At 38.8% G+C, this 25063-nt stretch overlaps 1 protein-coding gene across 4 annotated transcripts in view; it reads right to left on the minus strand.

Annotated features, from left to right (window-relative positions):
- The window catches only part of NBEA (neurobeachin), a 664301-nt gene that overhangs the window by 32808 nt on the left and 606430 nt on the right, over positions 1–25063 (minus strand). For all 4 annotated transcript variants that reach the window (XM_068984682.1, XM_068984685.1, XM_068984684.1 and 1 more), the window contains one exon: positions 7658–7825. In XM_068984682.1, the coding sequence (XP_068840783.1) occupies positions 7658–7825 (168 nt within the window). The remainder of the gene's footprint in view (positions 1–7657; positions 7826–25063) is intronic.

Below are 25063 nucleotides of genomic sequence, written 5' to 3' on the forward strand. Positions count from 1 at the left end.
ATAAACACTGTTATAAGCTTCTTGGGGGAGGCCATGAAGTCTTTTTCAATCTATGCTTGTTAACCCTCAAAAAAAGAACTAAAACATTCTGTTCTGGATAATTTTCAGATTGACCTGGAAGCAAGAGTTTTAGCAGATGAGTTCTTAAGGATGCCCCCAGGTTTTTGGTTCTTTGCCCACTTTGGGTTTGATCATTCAATAGTACATAGTAGAAGACTCAGTCCAGAAATACTTAATGATATGTGAGAGGTAACAACAGTACAATATCCATGCCAAATTCTCCCTTGATGAATAAATTCACATAAAGCAAACTCTATGCTGGCTGATTCAGGAAGTGGAGGAGGAAGGAGGTTGAGGAGAAGGCGGCGGGGAGAAGGGAGAGTAGTATCGGTGGTGACCTTCTTCACTACACAAAATAAATTCACTTGGAGTGTCTCATCATGGAAAGACAATAATGAAAATAATAAAGCTGAAATGGATTTGCTTGGTACGTAGAAAGATATGAAGACTAAGGTTCACCAGGTGTGGGTATAAACATTACAAAATGAAATCATACTCTTTCACTAAATTAAATTCAAATTAAAAATAGTACTGCATATATTTTGCAAAACAAAATGCTCTTCTTTGACATAAATGGGAAACAATAATTTAGACATACTATACTGAGATCAAATGGCTATAAATAGACTCATTATCAATATGTTTAAAACATTTAAAAATGAGTCCTAAACATCTAACTAAAATGGTTAGGTACTTAGCTTGAGTAATACCCACTTCAAGAAACTGAAGCATGCAGTATGTTTTGAATAATTGTTAATTTATGCTAAGGTAACAACTGTGTAATATAACTGAAATCTATGTTAACTGAAGATAAGGAAGTCTCTTTCAGCTATTCCTATTACAAACAGCAGGCTGCAATTTTCACCCTTCTTCCTTGTGTAAAATATGACTTTAGATGCTTGTAAAAGCATTTGCTGTTAATTTCTGAAAATCAATAATTAGCACTTCTCAGCACCACACAATAAAAATAACACAGAGAGAGAGAAAAAGCATATCTCACATAAATGACATACATCTCACTTTGACCAAGTGCATTATTTACGCTTTTCTATGGGTAATTGATGACTATGGACTAGCTAAGGACTGCAGTAATTAGAAGGAGAAAAGATAAAACTAAATTAAAAGATTTATTCACCAATCAAAACTAAATGTGTATCATTAATTTTCTTGATACTAATTTCTATATAGAAACTGTATTCTTGAATTATCTCAATGCATGCTTTATTGCTACAGATGAGAAGCACATTAACAGATACATTTGAACCTATACTCTTACTAGATTTAGGAATCATAATATTCTTGTTGTTCCCAAAATTATTCTTTGAATGTAAAAAAGACCCAATGTGTATTTCTACTCCAACAATTTAAAATGCATGGCTTTTCTTTCTATTTTAATTTGGCTTTTGAGTTTGTTAAGATTTTCAGCTCTGTAAAATTTCTAGTAATTATAGGGGGGAATGAAAATGGTTTTAAGAAATATTTATCTGCCCTTTCGTTGATCATTTGTTATCATGCCTCAGAATAGTCGCCTAGGAGAAGAACCCTGAACATCCCTCATCTGAAGACAATTAGGCGTCACGGCACCAGTAAACAGACAATATTGTTCTACAACCCACTCAAGCGATCCAGGAGGGGCGGAAGTTAATATCCCTTGTCAGATCAAAGAGAGAAGTCAGAAATGAGGGAAGGAAAAGACTAGGAATAACCGATTCTCAGAAAGAATAGGCAATTATTATAGAGGCCATCACCGTTGTTACAATAAATACCTTCATTTACATGATCAAGATGAAAAGTGGGTTCATTTTTTTTTCTTTATAAATTTTATGAGTTCCTTTTCTAGGAAAGTCAGCATTGCAGCTATTCTGGTTAAAGACACATTTGTCTTGCTGGTTTTTGACAGCCCTATCATGTCAGTTCTCTGCAGTAGCAAGGAATGCTTCAGCAGGAAAATAAAGTGAAAACTGAAGAGATCTATTCTACTTCCTATGGGGATATTTTCACCACAGTAGATCCAAAGGAATGTTTTGTTATCCCTATCAGATTGAAGAAAGAAATAAAAGAAGAATATATAGTCTAAGACTAAGAAATACTGTTAACAGAAAATTAGACTAAAATAACCACATTTTTATGACTACTGGTAATATCAAAATGTATTTAATGTTTTGCTATCCCCAGAATGAACATAAATGAGTATTATATGTATAAATAAATGCTGCATGGTCCATATGTTCTAATAATTTGCCAGCAAAACAAGCCTTTTATGGTAGACTTCTGTGTATATCTCTCTCACAGTCAAAGAGAAGTCATTTAAATCATTTCTCAGTTTGGCAGTGTTGACTACAGATGATGATACAGAGAAATAAATTATTAAAACGTAAGTTCTTCCACGGTACTTCACTGAATTATGTTTGGGGGTAGGAGTAATCAATGTCCAGTAGTGCTTCACAGTTTACAAAGTATTTTCACATATCTTTTCACATACAATCCTCAAGTACAGTCCTTTGAGTTAGATATCATTTCAATTATCACATTTTAGGTGGTTAAATAAAAGTACATTAAAGCGACTCCCTTATGTCATTCAAATAATGATGCTGGGGCTGTGATATAATCTGTTATCTGATGTTCACCTTTCCATCATCTTTCATTGACTGCTAGGGATCAAACAATCATACTCTGAGGCAGACAAACTTGACTAATTATACTCCTAATTATAACAGGGATAATTTTAAGAAACAATTTTAGAATATTTTTCACTCATTGTAAGAGTAAAGGACAAACAAGAAAAAAAAATGGCTGATAAAGGTTTCTTAAAGTTACCTTAAAATTTTCTCTACAGTTACTAAAGTTTTACTGAGTGAAAAGTTCTAATAAATTTAAAAGCATAAACAAAATAGAAAATCTTACAGTTTAAATTAAAATGGAAATGCCCATTAAAAAGCCTTTTACATTTTAAAGAATCATTTTGGGAGTAAGAAGAATATCATCTCTAAAAATAAGTAAGGGACTTCCCTGGTTGGCTAATGATTAAGACTCAATGCTTCCATGCGGGCGGCACAGGTTCAATCCCTGGTCTGGCAACTAGGATCACACATGCTGCAGTGGCACAGCAAAAAATAAAACAAAACAAAACCCTAAGTAAATATTCTGTTATTTTAAAATTCCTAGAGAATTTTTTTTTTTTTTCAAAATAAACTTGCTTGAGCCCTCTTCCTGGATGTTCTGAGATACCCTTGGGATGGAGGCAAAGAGGATGGAGAGTGGCTGGAGCTAGAAGACAACGGAGGGCAGGGAAGGCTGGCGTGCCTCAGTCCACGGGGTCGCAAGGAGTCGGACGTGACTTAGCGACTGACCAACGGTAGCACAGTGCTCCTTACACTGCAATGCCTCAAACAAGTCACCAGGGCATTTCCTAGCATTCTGATTTACTAGGCTCTGTGGGGGCATTGCTGAGAGTAGAGTATGAAGTTCTGACAAGTTCCCAGGTGATGCTGACACTGATACTGTTGGTCTATGGACCATATTCGAATAGTAAGGAGTTAGAAAACCATGGGACCAGATACAAACCAGAATAGCCTGTTTCTCATGTAGGTCATAGGATTAAGTTTCTTGGCCATCATTTGGGGAGTAAAAACATAAAGCAAATCACATAATTGTATTAACATGAAAAAATAAATATGAAAAACTCAGTATCATGCTTGAAAAATACTGCTTAAATAGTCAGATGAGCTCATCTACGAAAAAAAAAAAGTGTCTAGAAGACTATGATAAAAGCTCAGGCTTAAGACAATTTAAATAATACCTAATATCCCACAGATCTGGTGTTTACATGTTATGAAGAGCTTGATACCAAAACTGTTCTGTCATGTTTCTGCCCAGAGGCTGTCATGATAAAGTTTATTATCAATTACTGCTTTACAAGTATAAAATAAGTTAAGCTGTCATATTTTTCTCAGCCAGAGATCCTGAGCTGTCAAAGAATGTCAGTTTTAAATCTGACATAGAGAAGAAAATTATCTGTTATTCTGACCTCTAATTTCTTGACATTTTAATGCTGTAATTGCTGTGGTTAGTGCTGCTTCATGATTTCACCTGTCAAGGAAGAATGAATCAATAACCTTAAGACATTTTTTGAATTTTAGCCCTAACTTCAAAGTTCTAGGTAGACTGTAGATGTATATATCTGTGTGTGTGTATATATCTTTTCTCTTTTACAAAAGGGACATATGTAGATTTTTTGTATATTAAATTTCTCCTTTAAATCAGCATTTGTTAAGGCATTAAAAATTATCTTCTTTAGGCTAGTTGGAGCTTAGTATAAGATAACTGCCACCTTCCTTTGGTTTTATCTTTGTGAAATAGAGTGATTTCACATATAAAAAAACTAAGATAAACTTTGGGGCTTCCCTGGTGGCTCAGACAGTAAAGCATCTGCCTTCAATGTGGGAGATCCAGGTTTGATCCCTGGGTCAGGAAGATACCCTGGAGAAGGAAATGGCAACCCAGTCCAGTACTCTTGCCTGGAAAATTCCATGGACAGAGGAGCAGTCCATGGGGTCGCAAAGAGTTGGACATGACTGAGCGACTTCACTTCACTTCAAGATAAACTTTATCAAATAAAAGGAATGCACTGAACTCAATAAAAGGCTCAACGTTTTGAACACTACTTTCCCCAAAAGCCTCTGTCTGATCATTTAGGTATAAAGCAACTCTCTCAAATCACAGGACCACAGAGCAGACCTCCTGGAACTCAATGCTGATGTTTTGATGGAAGGCAGCGTGCCTTGCAGAGCCTCCTCACTGCATAGGGGCAAAAATGACCACCAAATAATGACTATAGTATACTCTGTTCCACTTATCCACAGGGTTCTTTCTTGTGACAATAGATGCTAGATGCTTTTATGCTGGCAAACATATGTTTGGTATTATCCCTTCTTTATGGAGAAAGCAATGGAAGTGGAGGGACACTAAATGACTTGGCCACATTAGAAAGCTCACAGGATTCAGGCAGGTTCTCATCTTCGCAGTTTCTTAAATATTAATACAAAATTTATTTTGTGGAAATATGTTAGTTGTGGAGTAAAGGAGGTGAGCATGGGGAATGTGGAAAGGGGCAAGGTCATTTCACCTGTCATATCTACAACATACTAAGTGCTTCCCTAGTGGTCTTAAAGAGATAAAGCTATCTTGAGTTGACACAGGGCCTCTGGGTAGGACGGGCTTCCCAGGTTAATTAGTGAGTAAACAATCTGCCTGCCAATGCCGGAGACATAGGAAACAAGGGTTTGAGCCCTGAGTCAGGAGGATACCCTGAAGGAGAGCATGGCAACCCACTCCAGTAATCTTGTCTGGAAAATCCCATGGGCAGAGAAGCCTGGTGGGCTACAGTCCATGGGGTCTCAAAAGAGTTGGACATGACTTAGCATCTAAACCATAAAACATTGGGTGGGTCAGGGCCAATGTTCTGCTAGTGTGTGCGTGAGCCCATGCCGCCTGGCTGAAGTAAGGTAACAGTGTTCCAAGTACATGCTCTCTCACCTAGTGTTTTGAGAACTGACAGAAGAGTTTTTGGGTGAGAGAGGTGGGCGAGGGGCTTAGGTAGGGAGGACATACATGCACTGAGTGACTCTAGGAGCTTCTCTAATGGAACCTCAGTGTTCAGCAACTATGCCCTCAGATTGGGAAAGCTGGAACCCCTTCCCAACCGTATTTTTTTTTTTTTAATTACTCTCTTTCATATAATATTTCATGGAGATTTTCTACAGTTTGACAATTCTATACAGTTTTTTTTTTTGTTGTTGTTGTTGTTGTTTTTTTTACTGTCCAAAGCAATGGTGTGTTACCTTGCAGTAGCAGGTATTTTTCTAGAATTCAAGTAATAAACACTATATCCACATTTAAAGTCTCAATCCTAATTCCATTTCCTTTTCATTCTCTCCTTTATCTCTTTGTTCTCATTTAAATATGCTCAGTCACTCAGTTGTCTCTCTTTTCGACCCTATGGACTGGGGCCTGCTAGGCTCCGCTATCCGTGGGATTTTCCCAGTGAGAATACTGGAGAGGTTTGCCATTTCCTTCTTCAATTTAAGTTGGAAAGATCTGCTATTTTCAGTCAATTTTAATGCTGCTATGTTCTTTCATTATGCACAATATGCTTAAAATATTTTTATTTTGCTCAAGATGATCAACTTGCAACTTAAGGACAGCATATTATAATGGATGGAAATGTACACTAAGATATTCAGGAGCAAAAATGTTTATGATATTTAAAAGTCAATAAACAATCTGGAGTTGGTCTTGCCATAAAAGGATAAGCTACTGCAATTCTTTTGTCTTTTTTTCTGATTGTAAAGGTACTGGTTCTGAAAGAGAATATAGTGGTAAGGCATTTATAGCACTGAGTATATGTTAGGGTACATTGTTAAGAGAATAATTAAGCTCAGAATTAGAATTCCCAGGTGTGAACAAACTAATCAGATTATTTTGTAGACAAAATCCCTTATTTCACCAACAAATGTTTAAGTATATGGTTCTTTTCTAACTCATCCCTTCTCTGTCCCTATCTCCTTCTTCCAGCTTCAGGCAATAATCCCATTTCCTTGTGCATACAACATGGTAGAATACTACACCTAATAATATGCTTGCAACGAGTTCTCCAAATATTCAGCCCCAAGGGCTCAATGATCAAGGAGCATGAGGCTCTTCCCTTCCCTTTCCTCTTCTCTGCTTGAAGCCATACAAATAGAGTCATTTTGTCTTTATAGAAGTCTGTAAGAAATAACTTTATGGATGCAAATTTTTCTTTTAGAGCTTTATTTCCCAAATCTATGAGTTTTCCACCTCTAAAATTAAAAAACAAAAAAATAAAAAAGCATCCTAGTGACTGGAAATGTAGAAATGATTGCTTGTTTTGCATAGAGCAGATGGCAGATATCTGGTAGAATGGAAGACTGAGATACAGCTTCCTTGAAGCAAGACTCATCTAGCAGCTGTTGCATCTTCACTCTCTTCACCTATCTGAAATAATTTTGTGCAACGTGCAAGTGATTTAAATAATATATTTTATGAATATTTTCATAAAATATACTTATACATAAACTATAGCATATAATTCCCAACTGTTAGCTATAAAATTTCAGGGTGAGAATGTGCAGGGATAACATACTATAATCTCATCTATTTTACTGATGCATATTTTGAGTATTCTGTCTAGCAGGCTGTAGTTCTGCTTTTATTAAAAAAATAGGTACTGGCAGGTTATTTTAATGTGAACTATTCATATTTAAATATTCAATGAAGTTTCATTACTTTATAACACATAAGGCATTAAGCATTTCAATGAAGATGCTGAAATAAAACAAATACAAGAGGGAAACTAAAGTGCACTGTATATGTCTGCATTTCAGAAAGGAACTACATGGTAGCCTCATTACTTGTTTTTGATATACAACACTCACTTTTTCACATTTGTCAAGAACTTGAAATCTATGGTTTCTAAAATTTACACTGGAAGAAGATTTATGCAGAAGGAGATGGAGAGCCAAGCTTGTGTTGAAGGGATGGCAGAAATTTTCAGAATAATATCCAACTTATTACCTACCTCCCTCAGCACAGGGTCAGTGATACTGTCCAGGTTCACAGAGCCTTCATAGGTTAGGTAGTGAAAAACATTCAGAGCCCGGACTGCTTCGGGTCCTCTCTGTTTGTATCCAAATACAAGGTCAATCCACTGATGGAGTTGGCAAGAAACAAATTCACTTTCCAGGGCCTGAAATCAGTCAAGAAAGAGATAGAGACCATGAAAATTTAGTAAATCTCCATTCTTAGCTTGAAATATTCTATATAAATAAGTAGAATTCATTCTTTGCCCTCTTGTATTTCACTTGTATGTGTCAGACCTATTCTTAGAAATGACAAAGTACAACCTCTAATAAAACACAGACCTAAAAGAAAATTTTCTTTTTAACTATTAAATGCACTTTTGACTTAATTGAATATGTGATATAAATTTTAACATTAAATAGTTTTCTTTAAAAAGACACATTCATGTTTAAAAGGAATTTGAAATGCCTGTTTTAATGGCATTCATAATAATTTCATTTTTAATTTTTAAACATTAGTTTCAAAGTAAACAATTTCATTAGAAACTTTGATATATACTTTCCTGCCCAAAGTCTTTCAATTTACGTCTAACACTACTAAAAGGGAATGACCTGATATGAGTTAACTCTGCTATTATACTGTTTAGGAACCGCTGGGTAATTTTAGGTATTTGCTAGCCAGTGGGAAATGAATGCAAATTACTGAGAGTTAGGGACTATAAGAAACTTCCAGAAAGAGTCAGGGAAAAAAAAAGAGGCCTTTGCATTTCCTGAGAAGCCATCAAAAGCATCACAGAGGCACCCTGGCAGGTAGGCACGCAGCCCTGTCAGCCGCAGTAGAGCAGTGGCCATCCGTGCAGCTCACTATGCCTCTCACCTCCTACCCTCACTCATCATCAACTTCTTACTGATTTGAAGGGCACACCGATTCCAGCAACATGAGGGAAAAGCTGTAGCACTACCTTCTTAAATTTCAACTACGCAGAGCCATAGGAAACAATTTCTGCAATTACAGCTGTAACTAAATATGTGAGTGAAGTCATTCTTTGGCTGCATGCCCCCTGATTTGGAAGGTGCTGAAACCAGCTTGGAATTCAATTAATAAATGGTTTCTTAAATTAGCCCTTTGATAATTATATTTCATTTTTTAATCTAAAAAATATCTGAATGATACTTTTCAACTTTTCCTGTGATCACATTAAAAAAAATAGTTTTATTCATTTATTTTTGGCTGTGCTGGGTCTTTGTTGCCGTGTAGGCTCCTCTCCGGTTGCGGTAAGGGGGTGCTACTCTCTAGCTATGATGAGTGGACTTCTCACTGTGGTGGCTTCTCTTGTTGCCAGGCACGGCCTCTAGGGTGTGTGGGCTTCCGCAGTCCCGGCTCCCGGGCTCGAGAGCACAAGTTCAGCAGTTGTGGTGCATGGGCTTAGTTGTTCTGTGGCATCTGGGATCGTCTTGGATCAGGGATCGAACCTGTGTCTCTTGCACTGGCAGGTGGATCCTTGATCACATTTAATTAGTAACTTATTCCCATCAAACTCCCTTTTCATTTATTTCAAAAATTTTGGTATTTTGTTTACACCAGTGATTATGAATGTTTCTCATTCAGAAATATAAACAGATATTTTAAATGGATAGCTTTCATATTAAAACGACACTGAGTTTCTATTCTCTGTATCTCATTGGACAAAATAGTTCGGACTAGAGAACAAGAAAAGGGATGAAAATACAAAAGATACATTGGTTAAAATCCCATAATGATTATGTCTATCATATTGGTTTGGTCAATTTGTATAAATGAGAAGTCAGTCATTATTCAGTGCATGTGCAATAAATGAAAGGATGAAAAAAAAAGAATAAATGGAAGTTCATTATAGAGTAGCTATTGCACAAATCTGTTCACTGGAAGTCAAACAGTAGTGAAATTCTTTAAAGGAAGATCTTACCAACATAATTACATAATTAGCTCAGCAGTAACCATTTCAGATCAATCTTGTAGAGACTACCAGACATATTTGGAAGAAAGGGTCAATGAAATTTATTGCATTTGAATAAAAAAATTATTGAACTAAATGCCTCATGCAACTATGAGGGGTGAAAGCAATGATCACTGTTTCCTAATTTGAGTTTCAAAACATTTATTTAGCACCTCCAACTGCTACTTTCATTTTCCTCTGCCATGGGCAATACTATAAAGTGTTTAATGTTTCTCCTTTTGTTCGCGTGTGTTTTACTCATGTAATTTTTTTTACATATATTTTTACACACACACATTTTTTTGTTGTGTATTTTTGACTCACAAAAATGGAGTGGGGTTACAGATTTCATTGTTTCTTACTTTTTTCATTTAGCCTTGTTTTTTAGGATCTAGCTGTGTGGCTAGGCATCACTAATCCACTGCTTTCAGGGGCTGCTCAGAACTTCCCCAGCAGTGAGCACTAGACTGCCTCCTATGTGCCGTGACACACTGCTCTGTGACGAATGTCCACTCCTGCATCTCTGTCTGACTCTTTATGAGAATTTCTTTGGGACTCATAACCTGGAGTAGGACTGATATATCCCTGCGCTGCTGCTAAGTTGCTTCAGTGGTGTCCGACTCTGTGCGACCCCATAGACGGCAGCCCACCAGGCTCCCCCGTCCCTGGGATTCTCCAGGTAAGAACACTGGAGTGGGTTGCCATTTCCCTCTCCAATGTATGAAAGTGGAAAGTGAAAGTGAAGCCGCTCAGTCGTGTCCGACTCCTAGCGACCCCATGGACTGCAGCCCACCAGGCTCCTCTGCCCATGGGATTCTCCAGGCAAGAGTACTGGAGTGGGCTGCCACTGCCTTCTCCCTGCACTAGATGTGCATAAACTGAGTCGGAGTCATTAGTGTAGACTGGCTGCTTCTGTCTCCACTCCCTCAAGCAGTGCATGAAGGTGTGTCTACATGGCCACATCCCCACTGACAACTGGTATTGCCAAGGCGCTTAATATTAGCCTGTGTTACAGATACAAAATGGTATCTCACTGCTGTTACAATTTGTTTTCCTCTGATTACTGAGGGGTTTGACATGTTTTTAATATGCTGTTGGCCTTTTGCGTTTCGTCTTCAGTACATTTTCTGTTTATGCTTTTTGCCCATTCTTTTATGAAAATTCCTGTCTACTTTTTTTCCCCAGAAATTCTTTATATATTTCAGGTAGTAGTTTGTTGGCATCGAATTTTGCAATGAATTCTCCCAAAGGTCACATGTCTATTAACTTTATCCATGTTGTTCTTTGTTGAATAGAAATTCTTAATTTTGAAACAACAAAATTTTTTTCTTTACGTTTATGATCTTGGGATTTTGTTTTATAGTAATGAAGATAACTTTGTATATTCTGATGTGTCAGCTGTGTTATATTTATGGTTTTACTTTTCATATGCATGCATGCATGCTAAGTTGCTTCAGTCATGTCCAACTATGCAACCCTATGGACTGCAGCCTGCTAGGCTCCTCTGTACATGAAATTCTCCAGGCAAGAATATTGGAGTGGGTAGATGTGCCCTCCTTCAGGGCACCCAGGGACTGAACCCGTGTCTCTTACATCTACCTGAATTGGTAGGTGGGTTCTTTACCACTAGAGTCGCCTGGGAAGCCCTACTTTTCACATACTGGCCTTTAATCTATCTAGAGTCCAATTTCACTATATGTGGCATAAGATCAGTTCAGTTCAGCTGCTCAGTGGTGTCCAACTCTTTGCGACCCTGTAGACTGAAGCATGCCAGACTTCCCTGTCCATCACCAACTCCCGGAGCTTGCTCAAACTCATGTCCATCGAGTCGGTGATGCCATCCAACCATCTCATCCTCTGCTGTCCCCTTCTCTTCCTTCCTTCAATCTTTCCCAGCACCAGGGTCTTTTCCAACAAGTCAGTTTTTTGCATCTGGGGGCCAAAGTATTGGAGTTTCAGCCTCAGCATCAGTTCTTCCAATGAATATTCAGGACTGATTTCCTTTAGGATGGACTGGTTGGACCTCCTTACAGTCCAAGGGACTCTCAAGAGTCTTCTCCAACATCACAGTTCAAAAGCATCAGTTCTTTGGCACTCAGCTTTCTTTATAGTCCAATTCTCACATCCATACATGAAAAACCATAAAACTGGAAAACTGGAAACTGGAAAACATGAAAACTGGAAAAACCATAGCTTTAGACTAGACAGACCTTTGTTGGCAAAGTAATGTCTCTGCTTTTTAATATGCTGAAGAGATCCAGTATAATTTTTGTTACTATAGTAAGTCAGATTTTCCAATACCATCTATTAAACAAACACATTTTTCTTAAGCAATGTGTGCTGTCATCTTTAGTGCTTGTATATTTGAAACAAAGATATAAAATTTCTATTGTTTACAGTTGATATAATATTCTTCCTATTAACAGAAAAAGCAATACAACCCTTCTTCCCTTTTGCTTTTTCCCTCTTCTATCTATCATCTCCCTACCTATGTCCCTACCCTGTCATTTATCTGTCTAGACATGTGTGTCTCTAGCTCTTTGAACCTTTTAGTTTGACTGTTATCTTAATTTATCTTTATTTCTTAGATATCTTTATATCTGATAGATTCATTCTTTTAAGAGCCAACTCAGCTATTTGTGGACCTTTATTCCTCCCTGTGGGCTTTCCTGGTGGCTCAGTGGTAAAGAATACACCTGCCAATGCAGGAGACTTGGGTTCAATCCCTGGTCGGGAAGATCCCCTGGAGAAGGAAATGGTGATCCACTCCCTTATTCTCGCCTGGGAAACACTATGGACAGAAGGAGCCTGGAGGGCTACTTCCATAGGGTAACAAAAGAGTCAGACATGACTTAGTGACTAAGCAACAACAATTCTCTCCTGTAACTTTCACAGTAAGTGTATGCTGCTGCTGCTGCAAAGTCACTTCAGTCGTGTCCGACTCTGTGCGACCCCATAGACGGTAGCCCACCAGGCTCCCCCGTCCCTGGGATTCTCCAGGCAAGAACACTGGAGTGGGTTGCCATTTCCTTCTCCAATGCATGAAAGTGGAAAGTGAAAGTGAAGTAGCTCTGTCGTGTCCGACTCCTAGCGACCCCATGGACTGCATCCCACCAGGCTCCTCCATCCATGGGATTTTCCAGGCTAGAGTACTGGAGTGGGGTGCCATTGCCTTCTCTGACAGTAAGTGTATAGATACATCAAAATAATTTTGATTGGGATTATGATAAATTTATAGGTTAATCTGAGAAAATTGATAATAGGTTTTCCCATTCATGGTCTCAGAATGTCTCTTTATTTAAACAGATCATTTTCTAAGTACTTTGTTACATACAGAAGTTAGTATTTTCTCTATAAAGTGTGGTGTCCCAAGGACAAAAAAAACAGGAAAAAACCCCCAAAACACCAAGGAGGGCCTTGGAATGCAGGAATGGAAAAAACCAGACCCTATCATCCTTCCCTCCCCATCTTGTTAACTATTAATGAATTTCAAGTTCTCCTGAGCAGTATAACCTGTCTCCCCTCCTACCCCATCAGTTCAGTTCAGTTCAGTTGCTCAGTCGTGTCCAGCTCTTTGTGACCCCATGAACCACAGCACGCCAGGCCTCCCTGTCCATCATGCTACCCCACAGGGAGAAGGTATTTACCTTACTCTTCCCCCACCCAGTATACGTGCCTCATACAATCAGCAAATGATCCTCAAGACCCCTATCCTACTCCTTGTACCCTCGCTCTAAAAATGGACTAAGGACACCTGTTCAGTGTTGGCTCTCCCTTGAGCTAGCTGGCTGTTCTAATAGCATCTCCCACTTTAATAAACTTTATTTCCCTCTCATTCTGTTTCGTGTCTGGAAATTCCTTTCCAACCCGTGCATGGACCACGACATAAACGACATGGGTAACCCTGGTTAAGTTAATTCCCAGGAAGTTTGTAAATTTTGATACAACCGTAATATTTTAAACATGATATTTTAAACTCAGTTATAGAGGACGTAGTAAAATGATATTGATGTTTATATGTTGATCATGTTCCTGTTGACTCTTACTAGTTAATGTCTTTATTTTTTCTTATAGAATTGTTTTCAACTTTGAGAACTATATTAAACAACAGTGGTGACATGGGATATCAGTCTTTTCTCTGATCTTAAAAGGGTCAATGCACACACACACATTTAATATAGATTTGGAATTACTGGGCTATTAGATTATTATTACTTAGAGTGATATTATTACCCATAGTTTTCATACTTATATCCATACATGAATCAGCCCTATTAACTTTTTCCTTTCCTTCCCTTTAACTACTTTGGAATCAAGATCACAGTAGTCTCATAAAATGAGCTGAATGGCTTGCTATGTTTTCTAGAATTGTTAGGGGAAGAACACTGACTGAAACCACCCACCCTGGCCAGGCCCTTTAGTAACAATTCGGATGAGTTGTTTTATGACAGGAGATCCTGCTAAGGAATACGGAACTAATAAGCCACCACCAACCGGAAGAGTTTGGGAAAGGTCGAAAGGAGACACTGTGAGTCCGTCCACTTCCCAGAATCCCTCTCACTAGCATCCATCTAGGCTGAACCATGCGTGAGCCACGAGAAAAGACTCTGAATTAGAATTATTGGCCAAAGACCACCCGGAAACTAATCCCATCACCATAAAACCCGAGACTGCGAGCCACACAGCAGAGCAGTTCTCCTGGGTTCCCTTACCCTACTGCTCTCCACACGGGTCGCCTTTCCCTATAAAATCTCTTGCTTTGTCAGCATATATGTCTCTTCGGACAATTCATTTCCGAGTGTTAGACAAGAGCCAGCTTCGGGCCCTGGAAAGGGTCCCCCTTTCCTGCAACAGAATAATCTGCCTATGAAAGGAATTCTTTATCTCTTAAAAATTTGGTAGAATTCACCTATAAAATCATATGGCCTTGGATATTCTGGGGGCTGGAAAGATTTACTATTTAAATTTCTTTAAGGTTTGTAAGGTCTTCTGGTGCCAATTTTGACATTTGATATTTTTCCTTATATTTATCCATTTCATCTCAGTTTTCAAACTCAAGGCTCTCTACAAAAATCTTTAATTACATTAAAAAATTCTATGCTTGTACTTACCCTATTCTATACATTAGACAGTTGAGTGAATTAATACACAAACAATAAAAACTAATTTTGCCTCAGGTTTTTTTTCAGGGGGTTATAAAATTAAATGACAAAGGAATAATCAGGTAACAGATTAAACAGACAGTCTTATAGATTGTCTTGCTAATCACTGCAGGAAAAAGAAAAGAAAATCCAGTCAAAACACTTAAAAGCTAAGTGTGGTTGTAAATAAAATGCATATCTAAGAAATGAATTTTAGATATCACATAATTAAAGCATAAAGACCTATCTAAAGTTGAAGCCTGACACTGAGATTAACTGTACTTTGAACAGTATTAATCTGCTAGTATTAATCTACTTATTTGTTCTCTTTAGAACTGTGTTTTCATGTATGAACCTGTTTTGGACTTTGAAACAAGATTTTATTGCAAATACAATTGAAAAACAGAAAGAAATACTTGATTACTAAGCTATTAGGGTTATAATGGTCTTAATAGCTTGTTTTACTCTCTCCTTGCATATCTAAAAGCAGAAGCAATTGCTTTAAGCCCAGATAAACCAATTCCCAATCCATAATTCTACCCTGGGGATCTGAGAGGAAGGAAATAAAGAGTGAGATTTGAACCAGAGAGGATATCTCTTAGATGAATAATAGTTACCTAATTCTAATTTCCATATTGTCCCGTGGATATTAGATTGCAGAGAATTCTTTCTCTGGCAGGTTTAGGACAAAGCAGCTCAGAAACTTATGAAAAAGGAAACGAGGCTAGTGGAATTAACTGTGAGGAGAGAATTTATTTTCTTCAGAATTCTTCTATTTAAGAATATCGAATTTCTATTTCTTCTTCTAGACTAGAAGAGGAACATTTCCAAGTCCTTTCTCGTATTGCCTCAGAAACCTGCTTCTGATGCTGGAAAAGCTAACCAAATAGAGTTGCATATATACTAGTGGACAACAACAAATTCACATTGCTACTTCTTCTGTAAGTGTCTATGCTGGCTTCTCTTCATGATTAAATCGAAGTTACAGTAATGACGTAGTGAAAGACTTATTTATTTATTTATTTTTTGGCTGCACCATGCAGCTTGCAGGATCTTAGTTCTGAAACCAGGGACTGTAATTATTTTAAATAAACATAACATCTGTTGTTCAACTGCTAAATCGTGTCCAAGTCTTTGTGACTCCATGGACTGCAGCACTCTAGGCTTCCCTGTCCATTATCTCTCAGAGTTTGCTCAAATTCATGTCCATTGAGTCGGTGATGCTATCTAACAATCTCATCCTCTGCTGCCCCCTTCTCCTTTTGCCTTCAATCGTTCCTAGTATCAGGGTCTTTTCCAATGAGTCGGGTTTTGCATCAGGTGACCAAAATATTGGAACTTCAGCATCAGTCCTTCCAGTGAATATTCAGGATTGATATCCTTTAGGATTGACTGGTTTGATCTCCATGCTGTCCAAGGGACTCTTAAGTCTTCTCCTACACCACAATTTGAAAGCATCAACTCTTCAGCATTCGGCCTTCTTTATGATCCAACTTTCACATCTGTAGATGACTACTATGGAAAAACCATAGCTTCGATGATATGGACCTCTGTCGGCAAAGTGATGTCTCTTCTTTTTAATATGCTGTCTAGGTATGTCATAGATCTCCTTCCAAGGAGCAACTGTTTTTTAGTTTCATGGCTGCAGTCACCATCAGCAGTGATTTTGAAGCCCAAGAAAATAAACTTTGCCACTGTTTCCACTTTTCTTCCTTCCATTTGCCATGAAGTGATGAGTTTGTTTTAAATGTTTATTTTGGAGGGCTTAAATTATTCTCTTACTTGATTGCTTTCTGGGTGTATAATGCACTGCATTATTTTCCATTCCTGCTAGCATCGTCCTAGTCTGAGCGCTCACTGCTCTCCACATGGGCTACTGTCAGCCTTTGACCTCCTCCTCCACTCCAGGTCCTGCACCCTGCTGGTGGAACAGATTTCTGAAACCATCAGCTCTTACTGTCATCCTTGATTTCAAATCTTCCAAGGCTCCTCCTAGCAAAACACATTCAGTGTAAACTTTACCTGACCCCTAAGACCTTTCAAACCTTGATCTCACCCTCTCCCACTATTTCTTTAGGCTTCTAGATACAAATCCTTGGCTCCAGCAGCATAATTTACAGCCCTGGGCACATAGCAGCTGGTATGACCTCTGAACCTCTGTTGATCCTTTCCCCTTAACATGAAAGCATTTCATCCTGCTGCTTCTTTTTCAAGTCTGAGACATCCTCACTCAAGTCCAATGTTTGTTTTCTGAGTTCTCCACCTCAGTCTATGAAGTCTTTTATGAATTTTTATGACACTTATCATGAGTACCCTCTTGTTTAATGTAGTAAATAATGTATACAAATTTACTTGTGAAAATCAATTTGCATATAAATCATAGGGTGCTAGACAAAGGAATGGGGTTATTACTGATTAACACTTAATTGTTTCAAACAGGCCACACGCACTACATCCTCAATTAGAATCTAAGCATTTGGAATGTAGAGACTGTACCTAATGCTTCTATTCCATTTCCTGTAGCTCCTAACTCAGCATTAAATAATAAATATTTATCGGGTGATTATTTAAACTATGGGAAAGATGTGTTGGTCACCAAAAGGAAGGAATGTCAGGAAGTGAGGGTGAGTGGGAAAGAAATTCATTCATTCATTCAACAAGTACTGATTGATGATCTGCGATGTGCCAGACACTACTGCAGATCTTAGGATTAGAGCCAAAATCCTTATCAGAGAGAGAGAGACTAACTAAGCCCAAGATTATTAGTGAGATGGAGCGTATGTCGAGAGGTGATAAATGTTAAGGGAAAAAGAAAGTCAACAGATACGTATGCATGGGAAGCGGATTTCTGATTTAGAGCAGGTGGTCATAGAAAGTGTCCTTGAGTTTGTGACAATTAAGGACTACAAGGAGGAAGTGAACTGTAAGGGCATCTGAAGGAAGAAGATCTCAAACGGGGGGACCATTCATTCATTCATCATTTATTCATTCCATAATGAGTACCTCTTATGTACCAGGAAGTCTCCCCAGGGAGACTTCGACAAACAAGGCAAGATCTCTGACCTCCAGCACATCCCACTGAAATGCAAATAATCAAAGTAAGCCATGTCCCAACCTACAGCCCACCTACTGCATGTCAGGCGCCAGCCTTGGAGAATATACAGATGGATAAGTAAGGCATGTACTTAAAAAAGATCACAATTCGGTAGAAGATAAACATGTTGACTTGGGCTTTTCCTGATGCTCAAATTTCTGTTAAAACTGACAGGCACTAACCCCGCCACCTCCATCGCCCGGTCCATTCTCCCCTTCCCCTCATCCTAGAAAAAAGCACCAAAATGCAGTGGCTCTCTCTTTGCTGCTCTAGCCATTATGACTCTGTACACCTGGCCCCAAACCTTTCTTTATCTGACTCTGTGGGACTAGAGAAATCTGAAGGAAAATGGCCACTGCAAGGAAGTTGCAGAGGGAAACTGTTGGCTCCAACTTAAAAATTCTCCAGAGCTGATCAGTTTCTTACTACCTTCGCGGCTAACGCACTGGCCCAAGTCACCATCCCCCCTCCCAGTACCTCCAACAGATGTGCCTGATGCTACCCTGTGCCTCAACAGTTCATTCCCAGAACTGCAGCCTAAGAGATCCTCTCAGAACACAAGTAAAATCTGACATCCACTTCCATATTTCTGATCCCTCTGCCTTGCACTACTTCTTTTTTTCCACAGTACTGATCACCTGCTAAAACACCAGATACCTTACTTATTAATTTCTGTTTATTGTCCATCTCTCTTTGATTGAGAATAAGCTCTATGAGGGCAGGGATCTCTCTCTGTTCATTGGTAACTGACTATACCCCAAACATGCAAAATAGCACCAGGAGCTCTCAGTGGTTACCTGCTGACTGAGCATTGACTGAGCCTGTGTGTTTACTCGTGTTGGTTCCTAGCTAGAAGGTGAGCTTCTGAACGGCCACTGGCTCTGCTGCTCACGCTTATGTCTCCAGAGCCCAGGGCAGTGTGAAGACTGGGGTAAATGAAGGGATCCCTAAATCAGGCTTTACTCTAGCTTGATTTAGAGAACGATTCATGACCACATCTTCTCTGTATTTTCCATCCTTGTTCAGAGCTGGCTCTCAACAAAGGTTACATGACCTGCAAACCCCCAGTTTCAGAGATAAGGATGCTCTGAGCTCCGAGGGATAAGGATACCCTATTCGTCCAGAGAGTCCTGGCTAACAGGTGGCAGGGCGGGCACTCACACACAATGTGCCTATCACAATGGTGCTGGTTTAGTCACTAAATCATGTTCGACTCTTTGCAACCCATGGACTGTAGGTTCTGCCAGGTTCCTCCGTTCATGGGGTTTCCCAGGCAAGAATACTGGAGTGGGTTACCATTCCTTTCTCCAGGGGATCTTTCTGACCCAGGGGTGGAGCCTGGGTGTTCTGCATTGCAGGCAGATTCTTAACTGACTGAGCCACTAGGGAAGCCCTATCTATTTTTCAAGACTGCCAGTAATTCTTATGTTATGCTATTTGCTGAACTTCATCTTTGAACAAGGTACAATATACCCTAAATGCTGATTTTCACCTATTACAAAAGACACTTTATAAAGGATGTAATACATTCAAAGGAAAACGCCACGGCATTGCGCTCTCTGCCTCAGTGCACCGCGCCTGCTCTGCAGACAACCAGGAACACACTGAGCGGAGGGCTGGGGAGATTAGCAGTGCACATCCGTGGAAGCCCTTCTTCTAAAACAAATTTTAAGAAAGGGCAGATTATGATTGATGAACCCAGCATTAGGGTAATGTTATCAGAGATACTTTCTATTTCTGCCCTTTGTGAGGAGGTCAGATTATAATCATGTTAGAACTGAACACAGTGCTTTATTAATGTTTCATGAGTGCGTCGGTTGCAATCAGCCTAGCTTCATGTGGATAAATTAAACCGATTCTTGATGTATGAATTCAATGCACTGAGAATTTATTGAAATGCCTACTCAAAGTGTCTCTATCACTTTTCCAGATTTGCTAATGAAACCAAATTTTGAATGTCACAGTTCTTCAGTGAAACACAAAGCTTGTCACTGTATTTACAAAATACAAACAACTGCAATCAATTACAACTAAAAAGGACTAAAAGAAATATATCATTAAAAAATCCAAGTACTGCTTCATTTAAAAAAAATAAAAGGAAATGAAGCTGTCAGGATGTAAAGACTTCTACAACTGCATCAAATGCCTTTTTAATTGTTGGCATAGGATAATGAAACTGATCATTTATAATCAATGATATCTCTTTTTACAACATTATTTTTGTCTACTTTGCCTTGAAGTTGTTAACGATAGCTTGATAGAAGAAGGAGGGAATATTCCTTTGTATGGATGCAGAATACTAATCCACACGAGAGCTGAAGGCCTTTTGGGGTAATGTGAGTGTCATTTCTTTGGGCTATATGACATTTTCATTTTTTACCTTAGGCTCATTACAAAGAACTCCTTCAAATCACTGAAGATAATCCCAGTCCAAGTTATAAATATACTAAAGCACGTTTTCTCTAAACCCATTTCATAAGTACTAAATCCTGTATGAACTTCAGAGCCAGTATAAAGATAGAAACTTTTAATATTATAAAATAATATTAAAAAATGGATGGTGTATTCATAGAATTCATGGAAAACTCATGAAAATTTAAATACTTCTATATTTTATATTACCACCCAGGCTTTGTATATCATAGAAAGATTCATCAAGCAAATATTTCTTCAGCAAAAAATAAGAGAGGTGGACAGCTGGTTACATTTTCCAGTTTTAACACAGATGACTATTTCTTCATAACATCAGTATGATCATTTCCCATCAGTATGATGGGAAAATGGACCAGAAGTTGGAGCAAAGGAAACTATCAACAGAATGCTGTGAAGAAAAACTTCAATTTAAAGAAAAGCAGTACAGGAGACCCTGAGACAGGAGATCAGTTGTTAGACACACCAGCTACACTTGAAAGGTGTCTGGATAGCTCTGATGCATTAAGAACCTTCCCAGAGGCAGCAGCTTGGGTCTGGCCTTTGGCTCAATTCTGATATACCAAGAATGGCAGCTATAGACACAGAATCTTGCTGATGCGTGTGGTAGCTTTCCCTTTCTAGCCTATAGAGTCCCTTCAAGGAAAACCCACGTAAAGAAGACCCAGAGAATAACCTGTCCTCAAGCCACCTATTATGTGCTGGCTAGCCACTTCCTATAAAGGACTGATTCAACCTGGCACTGCCTCCTCGTGCCTCACAGAACCAAGACGCAGGCAGTTTGACTTTCCCAAATAAGCAGAATTTTGTGTAAAGTCTTTCATTCTATGCAGAATAGGTTTAGTTCACAAGCTTTATGAAATTCATTAACGCTTAAAAGATATCAAGAATTGTTTTGAAACAGAGAAAAAATATGGTGCTTTGCTTCTTTCATTTCTTCAAGAAACCAAGTTGGAACTTGTTATGTGCTCAGTTGTATTTGCTTCTTTGTGATACTATGAACTGTAGCCCGGCAGGCTTCTCTGTCCATGGAATTTTCCAGGCAAGAATACTGGAGTGGGTTGCCATTTCCTCCTCCAGGGGATCTTTCCAACCCAGTGACTGAACCTGAGTCTCTTTCATGTCCTGCGTTAGCAGGCAGATTCTTTACCACTGAGCCACCTATGAACTGGAACTTATTACTTATAATAAAAATGCTTTATGCCATTTTCAGAAATGCACATGTATTTATTTCTCATATTTTAGTTATAAAACTTATTATTTTGGAGAGAGAAAGCAAACGTTTGAGAAACAGTACTTCACCATATTATACACAATCCTTCTAGTTCCTAGTACACTGAACATGAAGGTTGATAATATGTGTTTACAGTGATATTATATAGATTTATTTTGAAGAAGCACTGTATTCTGAAAATAACAAGTGTTGAAGAGGATATGGAGGGACTAGAACAGTCATACATTGCTAGTAGGAATGTAAGATACACAGTCACTTTGCAAACAGCTAACTTCTTAAAAAGCTAAACATAAATTTACCACATGACTCAGCAATTCTGAATTTTAAGTCTGAATTTTGCAATAAGGAGTTCATGATCTGAGCCACAGTCAGCTCCTGGTCTTGTTTTTGCTGACTGTATAGAGCTTCTCTATCTTTGGCTATAAAGAATATAATCAATCTGATTTCTGTATTGACCATCCGGTGATGTCCATGTGTAGAGTCTTCTCTTGTGTTGTTGGAAGAGGGTGTTTGCTACGACCAGTGTGTTCTCTTGGCAAAACTCTATTAGCCTTTGCCCTGCTTCATTTTGTACTCTAAGGCCAAATTTGCCTGTTATTCCAGTTATCTCCTGACTTCCTACTTATGCATTCCAGTCTCCTATAATGAAAATGACATCTTTTTTGGGTGTTAGTTCTATAAGGTCTTGTAGGTCTTCACAGAACTGTTCAACTTCAGCATTACTGGTTGGGGCATATGACTTGGATTACTGTGATATTTAATGGTTTGTCTTGGAAACAAACAGAGATCATTCTGTCATTTTTGAGATTGCACCCAAGTACTGCATTTCATATTCTTTTGTTGACTATGTGCTACTCCATTTCTTCTAAGGGATTCTTGCCCACAGTAGTAGATATAATGGGCTCCAAAATCAGTGCCGATGGTGACTGCAGCCATGAAATGAAAAGACTTGCTCCTTGGAAGAAAAGCTATGACCAACCTAGACAGCATATGAAAAGCAGAGATATTACTTTGCCAACAAAGGTCCATCTAATCAAAGCTATGGTTTTTCCAGTAGTCAGGTATGGATGTGAGAGCTGGACTATAAAGAAAGCTGAACGCCAAAGAATTGATGCTTTTGAACTGTGGTGTTGGAGAAGACTCTTGAGGGTTCCTTGGACTACAAGGAGATCCAACCAGTCAATCCTATAGGAAATCATCCCTGAATATTCATTGGAAGGATTCATGCTGAAGCTGAAACTCCAATACTTTGGCCACCTGATGTGAAGAACTGACTCACTGGAAAGGACCCTGATGCTGGGAGAGACTGAAGGAAGGAGGAGAAGGGGATGACAGAGGATGAGACGGCTGGATGGCCTCACTGACGTGAGGGACATGAGTCTGAGCAAGTTCCAGGAGTTGGTGATGGACACGGAGGCCCGGCATGCTGCAGTCCATTGGGTCGCCGATAGTTGGACATGACTGAGTGACTGAGCTGAACTGAGCAATTCTATTGCTGGGTATAAACCCCAAAGCAAGGAAAAAAACTTGTCCATATAGAGACGTCCATTGGAATGCTCATAATAGCATTGTTCCTAACAGCCCAAAAGTGGAAAGAACCCAAAAGTTCATCAGTTGATGAATAGATAAACAAAATGTGGAGCATTGTTATGAAAAAGAGGAACAAAGAATTGATATATACTACAACATGGATGGACTTAAAAAACTATGCTAAGTGAAAGATGTCAAACACAAAAGAGTACATATTACATGGGTCTATTTAAGTAAAATATCCAGAAGAGGCAAACCAAGGAAATTGAAAAAAGATTAATGGCTATCTGGGGTTGGGGGTGGGCACAGGCTCTTTCTGGGGTAATAGCAATGTTCTAAAATTAGATTTTGATGATGGTCACATAACTCTGTAAATATATTAAAAATCATTAAATTGTACAAGTATATTTTATGATAAATAATTTTTTTATTAAAAAAAACCCATATATAAGGTATTCCCACCTTACAGGTGAGACATACGAGGACAAAAGATATCTCATAATTTGCTCAGGGCAATGAAGCTAGTAAATGGGAGCGCTTAAATTCCACAGCCAGGGAACTTTTAAACCCCAAGTCAATCTCTCTCTAATATAAACACCTGGCACTTATTACGCTTACTCCTTGGAAGGAAAGTTATGACCAACCTAGATAGCATGTTGAAAAGCAGAGATATTACTTTGCCAACAAAGGTTAGTCTAGTCAAGGATATGGTTTTTCCAGTGGTCATGTATGGATGTGAGAGTTGGACTGTGAAAAAAGCTGAGCGCTGAAGAATTGATGCTTTGAACTGTGGTGTTGGAGAAGACTCTTGAGAGAGTCCCTTGGACTGCAAGGAGATCCAACCAGTCCATTCTGAAGGAGATCAGCCCTGGGTGTTCACTGGAAGGAATGATGCTAAAGCTGAAACTCCAATACTTTGGCTACCTCATGCGAAGAGTTGACTCACTGGAAAAAACCCTGATGCTGGGAGGGATTGGGGGCAGGAGGAGAAGGGGACAACAGAGGATGAGATGGCTGAATGGCATCACCGACTCGATGCACATGAGTTTGGATGAACTCCAGGAGCTGGTGATGGACAGGGAGGCCTGGCGTGCTGCAATTCATGGGGTCACAAAGAGTTGGACACGACTAAGTGACTAAACTGAACTGAACTGGCAGTTATTAATTATCAGTGCCCACATGAAAACCTGTGTTCAATCAGTTCAATCAACAGCATGAGCAAGAGAAAAGTTGGTCCAACAATTTTTGCTACTTTGCTTGCCTGAGTGAAAGATTTGTTTTATTTCACTAGTTTGGACCTGACTAGACAGCATGCTAAAATCCTTACTACCCCTATGTGATTCACTCAGCAAATATTTGGTAACTAAATACTACTGTAGGCACCAGGGCAGATATGACTGAGAAACTGAGAACCACTCAACTCGGAAACCACTCAGTACATAGTGGGCTCTAGGGTTGAATTTGTAGATGTAGTATCTTTACACTGATATCATAGTCAGTATTCAAGTATGTGGGGCTTCCCTGGTGGCTCAGAGGTAAAGAATCCACCTGAAATGTAGGAGATATGATTTTGATCCCTGAATCGGAAAGATCCCTTGTAAAAGGAAATGACAACCCACTTCAGTATTCCTGCCTGGGAAATCCTATGGACAGAGGAGCCTGGTGGCTACAGTCCACGGGGATCACAAAAGAGTCAGACACAACTTAGCAACTAAATGACAACAATAACAAATTCAAGTATGTAAGAGTACTGTGGTAACAATGGACTATCTGTGCTAAAAATAAGCAAAGATTCTTAGAAACATGCGTCACTAAAGTATAAATCCTTCACATTAAAAGATTAATTAAAGAGATAAATCTACTGCTCAAGAAGATAGTATAAAATTACAACATATATCCAAAAGTACCAATTTATAGATTGAGAAGTGAGAGAAATCCTGGTACTACATGATATCACCTCACTTCTTCACCATTCACTGGGTCAATGGTGAAGAAATTGC

Source organism: Capricornis sumatraensis, chromosome 12 (assembly GCF_032405125.1).
Source record: "Capricornis sumatraensis isolate serow.1 chromosome 12, serow.2, whole genome shotgun sequence".
Classification (NCBI taxonomy): domain Eukaryota; kingdom Metazoa; phylum Chordata; class Mammalia; order Artiodactyla; family Bovidae; genus Capricornis; species Capricornis sumatraensis.